Source organism: Stylophora pistillata, chromosome 12 (genome assembly GCF_964205215.1).
Source record: "Stylophora pistillata chromosome 12, jaStyPist1.2, whole genome shotgun sequence".
NCBI classification, from domain to species: Eukaryota; Metazoa; Cnidaria; class Anthozoa; order Scleractinia; family Pocilloporidae; genus Stylophora; species Stylophora pistillata.
In genome coordinates, this window is record NC_142530.1 from 22,872,208 (window position 1) to 22,887,964 (window position 15,757).

At 38.8% G+C, this 15,757-nt stretch overlaps 2 protein-coding genes and 1 pseudogene across 3 annotated transcripts in view; all 3 read right to left on the minus strand.

Moving 5' to 3' along the window:
- Nucleotides 1-293: 293 nt before the first annotated feature.
- Nucleotides 294-10,193, minus strand: LOC111331927 (SWI/SNF-related matrix-associated actin-dependent regulator of chromatin subfamily E member 1-like). Its single transcript, XM_022937156.2, has 13 exons — nucleotides 9,859-10,193; nucleotides 7,621-7,670; nucleotides 6,513-6,581; nucleotides 5,734-5,811; nucleotides 5,439-5,540; nucleotides 3,388-3,417; nucleotides 3,054-3,129; nucleotides 2,766-2,830; nucleotides 2,272-2,320; nucleotides 1,643-1,753; nucleotides 1,332-1,393; nucleotides 867-968; nucleotides 294-541 (listed from the first exon to the last, which is right to left on the minus strand). The coding sequence occupies exons 1-13, from the start codon at nucleotides 9,971-9,973 to the stop codon at nucleotides 431-433; spliced, it is 1,020 nt and encodes a 339-aa protein (XP_022792891.2). The 5' UTR covers nucleotides 9,974-10,193; the 3' UTR covers nucleotides 294-430.
- Nucleotides 10,194-11,401: 1,208 nt separating this feature from the next.
- LOC111331926 (methyltransferase-like protein 27) overlaps nucleotides 11,402-15,757 on the minus strand; it is a 9,289-nt gene continuing 4,933 nt past the window's right edge. For both annotated transcript variants that reach the window (XM_088740208.1, XM_022937154.2), the window contains 2 exons: nucleotides 12,877-13,211; nucleotides 11,402-11,736 (listed from right to left, as the gene is read on the minus strand). In XM_088740208.1, coding sequence (XP_088596334.1) covers nucleotides 11,510-11,736; nucleotides 12,877-13,211 — 562 coding nt within the window. In that variant the 3' untranslated portion in view covers nucleotides 11,402-11,509. The remainder of the gene's footprint in view (nucleotides 11,737-12,876; nucleotides 13,212-15,757) is intronic.
- The window catches only part of LOC148719314 (uncharacterized), a 2,282-nt pseudogene continuing 1,014 nt past the window's right edge, over nucleotides 14,490-15,757 (minus strand).

Genomic DNA, 15,757 nt, shown 5'->3' on the forward strand with positions numbered 1-15,757 from the left:
AGGCAGACTAACTTGCAAGTATTCGGCCTCAACGACTGTGGTTTTCAGGGTCTCGGACAGGGTATGCAATTTTACTATTTAGCCTCTTGAAAACGGTCTTTGAACAGGGTGTTAAAGGGGCACAGTTTTCATGTATAGTACAAACAAATTTTTATTTTTTACTCCAGTTATCAACACTCTGAGGCCTCTGAGAATGATAAGCCATAGTTAATACAATGTACACATGGTAACTAGGTAATAAAATGAGCAGATTTTCAAGTCTGACACAGTCAGGGTTTGAAACTTGTCAGGACAACCACACCCATACGTCCCTTGACTACCCCAACCCCACATTCCTTGGGGATGGGTTGAAGTGGCAACTCCAAAAATTAAAATAGAAGAGAAAATCAGGTAAGTGGTATTTTACAGTCGGAGAGGCGCAGTAATTTCGTCAGGATTTGGACGGTTTAGGGCCCTCCAGAGTCATACTTTTGTCTGTGCCTTTGCTTTTGTTCAGCTCCCCCAAATCGGTTGTCTCCCCTTCATTCAGAGGTTCGCATAGCTACAAGAAACACAAATATTCGATCACTTACTTGGAAGATATAACTGCATTGAAAATATTCGAACATCAGGCCCATCTGTAACATAGGTTCTATAATGCTTTGACAAGCGAACAAAATCTCTTCCAACATGTCCAAATTCTAGGCAACAATATTGGTAACCCGTCAATTTGCTCACACGAAGAGTGAACTCGTCCACACTCAACAGGCTAATCGGACAACGGGGACGCGTGTTTTAAACACCTTAAAGAAAACAGAGGTAACTAACCAAAAAAAAAAACAAAAACAAAAACAAAAAAAAAGAAAAAAACAGAGCAGCTTCTTTACCTTCTTGAGGGCGTCGTTAAATTTTTCACTGTCATCAATAAACTTTCCTTTCTTGCTCTCAAACTTTTCTTCGATTTGCTGCAACTCACTTTCCAGCTTTTTCTACTCAAGAAATAATTATAGTGTAAAGGTTACCAGCCGATTTAACAGTTTCAATTTAGTTAAAAATTTATATTATCTAAAGGAAATCGTTGTTAAGAAAATAACTTAGCTTGGGTACCATAACTAGAAAAAAAATTGCAGCTTAAGGCAAGCGTTGCTGCAAAGTGAGAAAATGTTTGAGTAATATTGCATCGGAGGAGGAAAGGCAAAGAGAACACAGTTCCCATAAGCTAATCACTTTAGTTTTTATTCTGGCTCAGCAAAAGGCTTACCTCTAGCAATACAAAACTTACATTCTATTGTACACAATCTCTTAAATTGCTACGTGAAGTCTCCGCATTCTGCAAAGAGCACGTGACCTACCTGATGCGCTATGAGTGACTGAACTTGACGCTTGAGGACTCCCAGCCGGGACTTGGTCACAACTAAAGTAAACAACAACACAAAAATTGAGGAACAGGTCTTGTAGATTATGATGAGAAACTATTACGACACTCCAAAACTGATATCATTGACCACCATAGGTGTCAACAATGCAAAAAAACGAATTATAAAACAAAAAACTGTCAAAGGCTTAAATTAGTACGGTTAACAAATCACTACTAACCGCAAAACTGTGCAAAAATTCTACAAAAAAAGTCTTAGTATCCCTGCTAATTTCTTTACAATCTGACCTGTCCGTACATCCCTGACCACTGTGTCGCTGAATATTTCCGACATCAACTTATGATTTCGGTGAAAACGAGCTGCGGAAATGTGTTTGACAGAGAAGGCGTCATCTTCCTCTGAGAACAGAGAGAGGCAAAGGTGAAGTCTTTCAGAAGTGAACAGGCCATGTTACTTTGCCAGGAAGAAGCCTGTCCAGGCTTTCCTCACTTGCAACATGTCAAGAAGTGTTATCAGCTAATTCACCGACTCTCTCCCCCACGCCCCCCCCCCCCCCCACCTCCATCCCCACCGAAAAAATGAGATCATAGCCTATAACGAGTGGCCCCCTGTCCCATCCCTGAGATTTTTGGTCAAGTATCCCTGACACTTCGCGGGATGGACAGCGCTTGATAAGGTTCCACCCCAACGAAAGGAAAACATGCCCCACAACAAACACTAACAAAACTTGAAGCTAATCTAAAAACAAAAAAAAGAACTTTTGTAAGGAGAAGTTCCAAAATTAATTCAAAGAAAGATGAAAGAAAAAAATTTGTAGGTAACACAATTAAACACTTAGCACTGCAATCAAATATGAATATTTTCTAGCAATTTCTAGCCCGAAAATGTGCCTCAAGCCCAACTGATCACTACCTACCATCATCATCGTCAACAGGCTGAATGCCAAATCTTGCTTCATCCATTTTCTGACCAACAAACAAAGTTATAAGTTTATAATATACAATTTCTTTTCAAAGCAATAGATTATTTGTGTTTCCAACATCTAATCGTGAAGAGCAAGTGAGAAATGTGAAACTGCCCGGAGAGTAAATGAAATGAGCTCACTCATCAAGTTAAGATAGATGTCAATAATTTTAAGACAAGCATGGAGCAAAGAAAAAAAAAATATGAGTTCCCACACAGAGATCTCACCGACGAACCAGACGGTTGCTACATGTATAATGGCCAACACATTCACATATGAGTCTAGCTATAGGCACAAGATGAGAACCTTATTCAAGCATCGTAAACATTTTAAAGCCTTATGACTGTTACTGTGCAACATTTCAAAACACACCCAGGTAGCCTACCACAGTACGTATTAAATTCATGGTTGCAAGTACATGTATGTCATGACAAAAAAAAACTTACCCCAAAAGGCATAGAACCCATCATGGCTCTCTCCATGGCTTGCTGCTCTTGGAGAGCAGCTTGTGCTGTAAGACATCACAAAATGAAGTTTACAATAAAATACTACAGGCGTCTTTTTAACACAATTAACTGATTGACCCTTATTCTCCATGTAGCTTCCTCTCAGTTTATAAAAACGATCAATCATCAGGATTTTTTTTGCTTGAATAATTCATCTCATAATATAACCCCTTTCAACAACCTGGTCTGAGTTCAAACCACTTTAAACAGTATTGTATCAACAATTACCTCTTCCCTTGGCCACAATCCATGCTTGATAAGCTGGAGAGTTGTGGTAAGCCTTCATTGCTTCATTATACTCTTGCTATGAGAATGGAAAAAAGAAGAAACACTCTTTACACAGTTGAAATCAAAAGATCACTGTCACTTACTTGACAGAACTGGCAAAAAATACCAACTGTACATGTAAATGAAGTAGTTTGCTTGCTTCGCAGTCTAATTTCAGAGTTATAAACACATTGTTTTCCAGTTTAAAAGATTGTTGTCCTCTTTTTCATGACATGGTACCAAACAAATATCACCTTTTCATCTTTGTTTGAAGCAACAGAAAGTCTTAGGTTACCTTTTCCACTTCATATTCATCCAAATGTTCCTACAAAGAAAAGAATATTGCCATATTTAGGTCTTTTCAATACTGAGTAAAAGAAGAGGAAATTGTCATTGCCATGAACCTTCTGTATCATCACAGACCTAACCATTTGCTGCTTTGCCGTCAGCTTCAATTACATTTATCCACTTTAGCTTGTGAAAAACATAGCATTACATATCATAAAGGGATTGGAATGCTTACTTTCTTACTACTACAACAAACATATGAAACATATGTGTGAACTGCGGTTATGAGACGTATATGAGAACGATCCTTCGCAGTAAAGCACTATTTGAGCAATAGTGAAAATCAGACCTGAAAAAAATTTCAGGCCTGTACGGGATTCGAACCACTGACCTCTGCGATACTAGTGCAGCGCTCTACCAATTGAGCTAACAAGCCAACTTGGGAGCAGGCCATCAAATTAATTCGATATAAACCCTGGCCTGCTCCCAGTTGGCTTGTTAGCTCAATTGGTAGAGCGCTGCACTAGTATTGCAGAGGTCAGTGGTTCGAATCCTGTACAGGCCTGAAATTTTTTTCAGGTCTGATTTTCACTATTGCACAAATAGTGCTTTACTGCGAAGGATCGTGCTCATATACGTCTCATAACCGCAGTTCACACATATGTTTCATATGTTTGTTGTTGTTTGATTTATCATCTACAGGTTTATGTCGAATTAATTTGATGGCCTGCTCCCAGTTGGCTTGTTAGCTCAATTGGTAGAGCGCTGCACTAGTATCGCAGAGGTCAGTGGTTCGAATCCCGTACAGGCCTGAAATTTTTTTCAGGTCTGATTTTCACTATTGCTCAAATAGTGCTTTACTGCGAAGGATCGTTCTCATATACATATTTCTTACTACTACTGCTTTAGAGAGACTGCTGCAAGGTACTGCTGAAATTTTTCATTAGCATTGCAATATTCTCATTTACATTCCATTTGTGACAAAGTGCTTTTACAGAGCATTGCAATACCCCCAATTATTACACGACTCGGGCAGTCAGAGGGCCAATAACTAAAATCAACCAATCAAAATGCTCTATTGCTGGTCCAATATTCTTTAAGTATTGGACTGGGCACTGTTCCAAATGGTCCCGAATGATACTGCACTTGTGTCCCTTTGAACTTAAGTCGTATAATAAATCTCTTATTAATCAAGCTTGCTCGGGACCGTACTGGAAGAATATCGGCCCTCGGTCTTTTTTGTACGGACCTCACTGCGATCCGTCTGTACTGTCAAGACCTCGGGTTGATATTCTCCCAGTACAGCCCTGGCGCTTGGTTAGTAAGATATGTATAACAACCAAAATACACAGGCTTTCTTTTCTCACAATGATAACTCTCAGCTAATCTCACTGGCCACCTTTTGACCGACACCCTCTGCTATAACAAAAATCCAGACTGAACAAACTTTGAAAAACTCTCAGATTTCAAACTTCTCCCAAAGGCCAACAAGATTTCAAGATCAGATAAAAATATTTACAAGATCTAAGATTCTCAAGGTACAATTTACCACCCCTCCTGTTGTGCCTGGATTAATTGTGACACCATAGATTGCATGCTATGAAACCCTATCACTGAACCAGTGAGCCACAGAGACTCTACTCTAGTGAGTCCTCTGTCTTGCCAACTGTAGGATTAACAATGTAAAAAGCCACATACTCATATTCAAATTGAGAAACACCATGATTTTGAGCCGTGTAATGAACTAGTGAAAGATAACTTTTGTACTGTTACAAGCTTGGTACATGTGTTTTTCATTTTATCATCAATGGATATGAAAATTGGCTTAATCTCCTCTGTCTTAGGGGGTCTGGCATTATAACCTCCAAAGAAGTAGGAGAAGCCCAGTCTCCTTACCTAACTGCCTTGAGTAAGCCAGCCTACAATAAAAAGCACCTTTAGCAAACTGCATGCTGATGTTTTTTCTTCAATGTCCGAATAGAAATCAAATCTATTTGGTCCACAGAGTAGTATTTATGATAAAAAAAAATGTTTTGGTGAGTTGCTCACTAGACTTACCTGTTTTTCTAGATCACTAAGATCTCTCCACATTTGTCCAATAATTCTTCCAATTTCCCATAATTTTGACTCTGGATTTTGGAGTTTTACTTGATCCCAAACCTACAAAGAAAAAAAAAAAAAAAAACTGGAATGCTGGTCACACTGTATTTTTTGCTAAAAAATCAGTTAAAGAAGATGAAAATTGCTTCCATATGAAGAGAAGATTCCATGAGCTAATTGTAAACAATAGACATTAACAACAGCTTCTTAAGTTCATGTTACAAATTAAACATTTACACATTCATAGGCTTACTTTTCTACTGAACCTCATATAAGGCATCAGTGGTTTCTCTGGTGGCTTTGGTGGTTTCGGAATACGAATATCTGATGCCTGTCAAGAAATACATTTTTCATCAATGGTTTCACCAAAACTTGTTTCTAAAATTATTTGTTCATGAATAATTGAATCCTTGGCTCGTCCCAAAACATTCCCTCTTCATCATGCAGAGGTTTCAATGAGTTTTAAAGTACACAGCAAAAACAGCAAAGTGGGCAGCTAATTGAGGTTTGATCCTAATTCTAACATTATTAAGTTCAGAGAAATACACAGTGAAGTCACCATTTGCTGGCTGTTACTGAAACTCCTGTAATGCCATTAAGTTCAAAGTATTACCCACACAGCTTCAGCCCCCCTCTCCCCACTTTTTTGAAAAAACCTTGTCCTTCCTGACATGCCCCCATCCCCCTACCTTATTATCTACAGCTTATGCATTTGTCTCTAACCATTCAATTGGCCCTGTCAATTAGGTTGTCTTAAGGCCACATCTTAAGTTAATGACTGAAATTGACAGTGAAACCCTAATCAGCAACCTGGGAAGTTCCACCACAACCAACTCTTACAGCATCTGCATATTGGGCTTTACAATTTCCCTTGTTTAAGACTTTCAAACCACTTAAACGTTCTATTTATTTTCTTTCTGCCAATAATGACAACAAAGAAACTAGAGTTTTAAGTTTCACTGGAGAATGTTAAACCAAGGAAAACTGAACCACTAAAAATACAACTCCAAGAGTAAAACAACAGTCACCCACCTGTGAGATTAATCTCTGTGTGGCAAACCTGGGCTGTCCATAATTCATCTGCCCCCACTGGTTTTGAGCCTGAAAATAACAAAACACTTATGGATAACTGACAGGGTTTGTTTGATCAAAGTAACTGAATTTTGGCTGTCTCTTTTTGTTATCATTCAGATGAAATAGGAGTTGCCAAATTGAGTGAAATCACAAATTTTATCTGTTTATCCATGCTTTTTGCAATATTATTTCTATAGTGAAAAAAAAGGTTATTGTGTAAACACACTAAAAGCAACCTTTTTATCCCAATATCACAGAAACTATTCCCAAGCAGGTTATGTGCATGATGGGCCCATCTTGTTGCTCACTGGAAGTCAGTTTCAACACAGCATTCCCAGCATCAGAATCACTTTCAGGGCTAGCCATATGATGCTATACATGTGCTAGCTCTTCTGGGCATTTTTTTTTTTCAGTGTCTACCATTTATTACTAATAATGTGAGTTCTGAGAATTTAGCATTAAAGGAAAAATGTCACCTAGTTCATATTTTACTTTCTTCTCCTCGCCTATCTATGTGAAGTGTACTGATTTTGTAAGGAGATTTACCTGTCGATCACCCATCATCAAAATTTGTAAATACTATCCTGACAAGACACTCCACATGGAGCTCTTAAGTTTGTAAGTGTATCAGATTGACAGGGAATTTCCACGTAACTAGCAGAAATTGAGTCTGAACATGCAAATACAGTGTGGTAAAAAATTAAGAAGGACCACATCTTTTCAAAATAATCTGATAGAGTTGCTGGGAAGTTTACATAAATATGTGTGTGAGAAAAAGAGGACTAATCTCACTCCCTGAGCAATTGTGCAACTACAAATGCACTGTAACCCCTCTTACCCAACAATAGTCAAATTAGGGTTGATGTTGGTTTAGAGGAAGGGTACAGAGGGGTACAAAGTACGGGCACATACAGCTGCTCAGACACTGACAATCACCAATATAGATGTAAGTCAGGCATGCAAAAACCTCCCATAAAGAAATTGCATAATTTGGAAGTTTGAACGAGGGTGATTTATACATATGACGGGTATAGAGGTCAAACAACGAGAGATTTGAGACACAAACCTGTCCCATCATTGCCTGGGGACCAGGGTGATAAGGAGGTCGAAATCTTGCTGTAGGGAAAAGAAAGAAATTTAGCAAATAAGTAAATCCTCTACAGAAAGTTTGCAAAGAAGTTAGGGTTTCCGTGGATGTACATTTTAAGTGAAGTTCACTAAGGTTCTCGGAGAATTCCTAAGGTCAATTTGTATTATTGTACCTTACTTGGAAGTCTAAGAATTAATACAAAGTATTTAAACCAGGCAACATTGAAATGGTGAACAGGGAGAAGATAATTGAAAGTTACAGAAAAAATTAGAAAAGTACCGTAGTTATTCGACTATAAGCCGAGCGATTTTTCCACAAAACTTTACCAAAATCTCGAAAATTTTAGCCGGAGAAGGGTTCTCGGCTTATAGCCGACTGTTTTTCCAAACACAATTTTTTCGAAACACAATTTTTACGAAACAGCAAATTCAAAAGAAACATAGATATATTCATCTATAAGCCGAGATATTGCATGCAGAAGTAAATAGCAAAACAAGTTCAAGTTGGTCATTGACTTTAAATGTGTGGTTGCTTCCAAAGGAGCGGTTTGTTGTTTTCGGCGCGTAGTAAATACGGCTTATTGTTCGTTCTCAGTGTCGGCATGGAATTGTTTTGATATATTGTCGTTTATCATTTTAATATTTGTAGTTAATAATGTTGTAAAGCGCTTTAGAATATTTTATAATTTTAGCGCTTTAGAAATGTAAATTATTATTATTATTATAATTCGTCGTCCATCTCCTCATCTGCTAGTTCTGCCGTTTATTCCGAGTAGGTTGGTTCATCTTCCATGCCATCTGGAGTATCAGAGATTCTGCAGGTTTTGAATGAGTGTACAGAGCCTGCGAAAGTGTTTTAAAATTTTCGAAACCGACCAATCAAAATTGCCCATTCCCACGATTGGTAAACAAACACGTCGATCGTCACATGTTACGGTGTTGAAATTTGCGATCACGTAAAAAGAAAACTAATCTTGGCTTCTCTGCTCTGTAAACTAATCAAGTAATCTCTCATTCAACCACGGATATTTCTGAGTGTAACGGCCCATCTTTGTGCGTTTCGCTGACATCTCGAGCTCTCCATTAAAGAGATTTTCTTGATCTTTCCTCGAGCAACTCACTGATGACTGTACTCTCTGGTTATCTCGGAATGTGTTTTCGACTGCAATACTGCATTGAAACTCTTTTCTGTTTCGAAAATTTTGCGATCATTTCAGTTTGTTGGAGAACAGAATTCTCTAATGTGGTCTCGGCTTATAGGCGATATTTTTCCGATTTTTTTCGTAAAGTTTACACCGACTATTGTGTCTCGTGAGTTTAGGGTCTCGGCTTATAGCCAAGGTCGGCTTATAGTCGAATAACTACGGTAGTGGAATGTGCCAAGACTTTTGACACTCACTATAGTCTGTCTGCACATTTTCTGAGGTCCTCCCAGAAAGTGTTAAAAAAAAATTATCTTCCATCCTTTATTTTAGTCTCTCCTATGTCATGCCTATGAAGAACATCATCACCTGTATACCACCAGTATGACATTGAATACTAGGCCCAATTAAATGGCTACTGAAATTGAACTAGGATCTATCCTGAGCCTAGTTTCCATAATATACAGTAATTTAAGTTGAAGCAAATATCATATTGCAAAATGGGCACATGTAATTTACAAAATGAAAATCTGTAATATGCAATATGGGGACTTTTAATTTGTAACATAAGGTTCTGTGTGGAAAACTCTACCAATTAGAAGGATGAATGAGTCACCACAAGTGTGGATTGTAAAATATATGCTGCCTGGCAAATGATAACAACCATTATTAATGCCAGAGATTTTATTTTCCAAATTACAGATTTTCATTTCATTTTATTTTGTTCCGTTTTGTTTTACAAAATAACAGTGAGCCAGAGGAACAAATAAATCCTACATACATCCATCGGCATCTCAACAATTACAAGCACCTCCAACCCTCTAAACTGAGGTTTAAGGTTTGGTCCTAAATTAATTTCAAATAAAAGAAACTTTTCCAATGAAAGAAAGCGAGGTATCAAAACCGATCTTTTACAATATACAGTAAGGAACTAACAATTTTTGAATGCATGTATTACTGCGAAGGAGCCCTCAGACGCTGCTTAGTATGGACTTACTGTAACTGTAATTGTGAGCACAAGAAAACACTTCAGACGAAACTATCTACACAAACTTCCTGTAAAAACCTCTTACCTGCTTGGGCCAATGCGGCTGCCGAACCACCCTGAAAAGGCTGTGACAACGGACTCTGGTTGAACTGTCGGAAATTTTGCGCGACACGCGGTGAGGCTCCTAGTGGCATAGACATGTGTCTGCTTTTGTTTTGTCTAAACTCACACGGCTCTTTGCACTGATACCCCGGCGTTTGATCAAAAATTAATCTTCTTATGATACTTCTTTTTTTCTTCTTGTCAGATCCTAATTTAAATTTTGTATAAGGGATGAAAATTACGCCCTAGGAGTGAGAATTAACTTCAAGGTTCTAATTTAAATTTCACACACGTCATCCGCCATTTTTTTTTTCCTTCAAACCCTTTCTTGAGCATGCGTTAGTCGGCGGAGACCAGATTAGAATTCGCGGGCTCATTATAGTCTTTTCTCCACGACCGAAGTGGTTTTTACTCTGACCTTAAATGATCCTACCGTGTAGAAAGCAAAAGGGAAACGAAAATATGAATAACTAAATTTTCAGTAGAACGTGACAGACGTACTCGTGCTAGTTTCACTAAAATCCTAGCAAACTGTGAATCAGAAGAAAGCTTAATAAACGCAGTTTACGATAAAAATATAACTTAAGCGAGTTTTGTCTTTTAGGAAACGTCAGGAGCCGAAGCTTTGAATTGATCAGGCCATTAAGGTTAAAAAAAAGAACCACAAGGGCTGCAATTAAAAAGCTATTTTTTTTCCCCAAAAGCCCATTATTATTGTTTATCGTACATAATATACAGCCAAGCAGTTTTCGGATAACAAAATTACAGTCTCTTTCATGGAGGGCAAACAATTTTAAATTACAGTTAATAAACGAGCTATTTATAACATTGAAATTTCTGATCGTATTCAAAATAGTACAATAAAGACTAAAAGACTGACTCAAAGGCCATTTTCAATATTTTTACAAAGACGGGTGACCGGAAACTTTGACATGACAGTCATCGATCTTTATCAAAGAATAATTTTCCTACTTAAATAATATACAATAAATTTATAAATCCTCAATAAAAGCGCTACTATAGTATTAATTCATTTATTTCTATTAATTTTAAGTGATTAAGTATGTTCTAACTTAATATTTTAGATCGAAAAAAATCTAATCAAGCTGGTACGACAAATGATGTTGGTTTTTTAAAATTTTCTTAATTTTTTTTTCGGCCAACTCGTGTCGCGACAATTGTCAAGTAAATATTTCTTGACAGAGCTAATAGATAAAAAACATTATTTTCTCATGGTTGCCTCACAAAAAGAGTTCAAAACAGGCATAAAAGCTAAAAATGATAAAGTCAGAAAACGGAATGAAAGTGTAGCGTTTCAAGAAAAGTAATGAGCGTGCGCACTTGCATAAAAGCAAGCCACCTTAAAAATTTTACGGCGAAAGGTTCGCTCTTTTCATTTTACAACCACTTGAAACAATTTAATTTAATATCAATTCTATGATCATAAAAGGTTTCCTCGTGAATTTTTGACAAAATACATTTCAGCGATAAAAATATGGGTCGTGTAGCAACGTCTGCCACAAAACATCACTAAATGAATTTAATAATATTTTCACCATTCTCTGTAAAATTTCCGCACCTGATGTTAATAATATTACGAAGCTGACAGTACACCAGGCTATAGATACGAAGTTTCAGTAATTATCAATTACCACGAAAACTAAAACATAACTATCGGTAGAGTTTCTTTCTTCGTGCTGATGATTATTGTTGTCTTTCTCGGGACCTTGGGACTGAGAGGTGATCCCTTGTGATATTAATTTCCATTTTCTCTTTGAAATGAAGTCCTCGCATTTTAATCTGAAGCTGTTATGAGCATTGTCAAATTGCGCTGCGTTCATTGTGAAGCACACAATACCACCTGAAACACAAAAATAGGGAACAGAGAAAATTATTTCGTTTAATCACGGATCAGATAATCGACATTCTCCCCCCCCCCCCCCCACCCCACCTTAGAGTACTAATAGTCCCTGCTTTTCGTCGAAGTCGTCGTGGGCCTCACTCCGAGATCCAGAATTCTGCGGGGCGCACTGAAATCCCTTTTTTAAGATCTTTTTCGCTTGCGCGACGAAAGCGCCCATAAGCAAGGACTACTCGTAGTGTACACCCCCTTGAAGGGATGAATGCTAGCCCACTGCGCAAAGCTTTAAGGCAGTTACCACTTGTGAGAAGAGAGGTGCACTGATGTATTTTAAGCTCTGCCCGATAACATGGCCCAGTGACCCCCCCAGGTCATGACATCGCACCGCTAGATTACCTTAATAGTCCTTTTTACAGATGTGGGCTTGGTGGCCGAGCCTTTGAACAGGGGTGAGGCTAAGGGTGACCTTGTTATGATAGAGTTTGGATAAATCAACGAAGTTGAAATGGTAAATTGGCCACCGTAACGATTACAAAAGCTGACGTTTCGAGCGTTAGCCCTTCGTCGAAGCGAATAGAGGAATTGTGGGTTGTGTGTGCTTTTAAAGGCAGAGAATGGAGCTACGTCATTGGTGGGAACCAATATCTGATCCACGTTCCCACCAATAACGTAGCTCCATTCTCTGCCTTTAAAAGCACACACAACCCACAATTCCTCTATTCGCCCCGAAGAAGGGCTAACGCTCGAAACGTCAGCTTTTGTAATCGTTACAGTGGCCAATTTACCACTTCAACTTTGTTGATATATCCAAATTATTTCGTTACTCCCACCGACGCAGCCCCAAACAGACTCTTTCGAAACTATCAGCCTTTATTCACTTTTTATGATAGAGATGTTGCTGCTTTTCAAATGCAAATTTTTTTGTTATCATGCTAACTAGATACAGGTCTCTATCACAACAGGGCCACCCTTAGCCTCACTCCTGTTCAAAGGCCTGGCCACCAAGCCCACAACTGTAAAAAGGGCTATTGTACAGTCAGTACTTTTTACATATAAGGTAATTATCCAGATTCCTTTTTTTAAGGTCGGCATAGATGAGCTGTACATTCTATTCACTCTTGACAACATAGAAATAGTCACCTGGCTTGACAAGGCGCAACATCTCATCCATTGCATCAGGGTCCACTTCGTCTGGAAAAACGCCATCTGCGCAGATCATGGCATCGAACGCACCAGTGGCGCACAAAGTGGATTCTGCTTTCAGAGCAGTGTAAAGAAGGTTTCTGTAAAGTCCACTTGCCTCTGCACGATCAAGTCTCTCTTTAGATACCGTCAAGGCATCAATGTTGGTGTATCCCATAGAACGCAGGTAAGACGCGGTTGAACCTCGTCCTGCGCCCGCGTCCAGAATGCGTACAGATGTCCTCTTCCTTGGAAATGCGTCTAGCACAGCAGCATCAAAATAATCCGTGCAACTAGAGCAGATATTAAAAGCGGGGCATTAATACGTATTAGGGGATTACGGATTTTTTTGCTAGTTTCATTGTCTTAGAAGCCTTTCTGTTGTAAGAAGTACAACTACCAAAGCCAAAGGCGAAAAAAAGCAAATTAATGACAAGGACGAATCTTTATTTATTCAAGCGTATGTCGGAAAATCAAAGTGGCAGTACTCTCACAATTAACATTCCATATGTGAAATAAAATGCACTCATCGAAACTTTCCGTACAATAAGGTGAATTTCATATATTCGTTGTGTTTGATCTATCATCGTTCGGGTTTATCATCGTTCGGGTTTATGCCTACTCACAGTTGGCTTGTTAGCTCAATTGCTAGAGCGCTGCACTAGTATCGCAGAGGTCAGTGGTTCGAATCCTGTACAGGCCTGAATTTTCTCACAATTGCTTAAATAGTGCTCTTTACTGCGAGGATCGTGCACAAAATACGTTTGTATAACCGCAGTTCGGATATATGAATTAAATTCGCTGTGTTTAAATAAGGTGAAAGTCAACCACATAACTTTTTACAATTAGTTCCAAATTCTTAAACACCATATTGAGATTGTTAAAAGATTTTCTATATCCTGGAAAATCTCCTGTTATAGATAGCTGATACATGGGCGTAGGAGTGGGTCCTTGGGTGCTCATAACCCCCCCCCCCCCCACCCACTCCTCTTATGGGATAGTTTCTCTTTTTTTTCCCTACAGCATACAATTCTGAAGAATCTACATAGTATAAATTTTTCCAGTTCCATTTAATCTTCCCTCTCGTTACATGAATACAAGCCCTTTCAAACACAAGGAAAGGCAGCGTGCTCGTCTAAGCTACTTCAGGTGAGGTGTACAGAAATTGTAACTGTCGTCTCTCCCCCCCCCCCCTTTCCCTTGGAAAAATCTCAATCATGATGCCACAGGCCTGGCAAGATTCGAAAAGGTAGAGAACACTAGCATTTCAATGCACTTAAAGGGATTTTCAAGCCATGATGTGTCAATTATCAATTTTCAGTAATTTGTTCGTGGCACCATACATTTGTTTATGTTTCTCTCGTCTGTATTCCATGCCATCATATTAATTTAGTGAGCGGTTCGGTTGTAGGGCTGTCCCTAAGTTGCTCCAATTTTCTCAAAAAGTTGCTCCAATTTTCCAAAAAAGTTGCTCAAAAGTTGCTCCAAAATTCTAAAAGTTGCTCAAAAGTTGCCCCAAAATCCAAAAGTTTCTCAAAAGTTGCTTTCTATTTTTGGGTGTAAGAGATTGATTTACAACTCAAATAACGATTTAATTAATAAATTTCGCTTAACGCAACCACGTGATTGTATTCGAACAAAACAAACTTTGCTAATATGCTTATTAAGGATATAAAGTTTCTCTGACATAAACGAGTGTTTGTGGTATAAAGCCATGTTCTTTCAATATTTACAATATTTACACTGTCCCTGAAGGTTTTGCACCACCAGCTACCCCTCTACCGACACATAATTCATGATTTCATGTGCGCTTATTGTCATTGTAACGTAACATGACCGATGTTTCCACTGTTTCCTCTAATGCTGCCTCTTGCTGCTTACTAAATGCATTTTGTAGCAGGCTAAACACTCGTTCAGCCGATGCTGAACTAGGCTGCACCAACAAGATCTTTTTGACTGCAGCAGACCAATTTGGGAGAGCAGCGGCATGTGTAGCCCACCAATGTACTTTGTCTTCTTCTGTTTCAATGGCTGCACCATCAGCAGTGGCCAGATAGTTTGGCAGCTCTTCCACAAGCTGTACAACCTCTGCATCAGTAATGAAACAAAATTGCTTTAGGTCCTGGACTGATACAGCAGTTGGACGTAGTGCTTGCACCTGTACTGGGCAACATAACCGTGCAGCCTTAAATGCACGAACAACATTGTGGAACTGCACACTGAATTTCTGTTGGTAAAAGCGGAAGCCTGGATTGATGCATGCCTTTCCTTGGGCAACTAACTGGTTGTACAATGCCATATTTCTACCTGCATGTTGGCGAGCTTTGGCCTCAGTGTTTGGATAAGAGTCAATGGCTATTGCATGTGCTAATGCAGACAAACGTTCATAGCAAGCAAATACTAAGGGACCATCCCCCTCAAGATAATAAGTTGCTTGAACAAAGTGCTTGCCCGCATCAATCATAGCAGCAAGCTCAATGTCTAAGTCTCTAGCAGTAACTGGATCATCAAAAATCTCCAACAGGCTTGCACGGCAAACAGGAGACAGGTTATCATTTTCTCTTAGGAAGGGCTCAACGTCCCCAAAAAACTCCATTACCTGATTGAGGACTTCCCATTTGCTCCACCATCTGGTTTTGGAATGAAGTCGCATCGCTGTGCCAGTTCTTGTCTTCCACAACAGCCGGGCAGCTGGACTTAGAGAAAACATGGTGTTCCAACACCTAGAAAATGTGTCTAGGACACTAAATTCAAAGTGTTTCCCAACATTGTCGATTGTGTGTGAGAAACAGATGACATTAAAAATATTGGGAAAGAAAAACATGACTTGACGCAATCC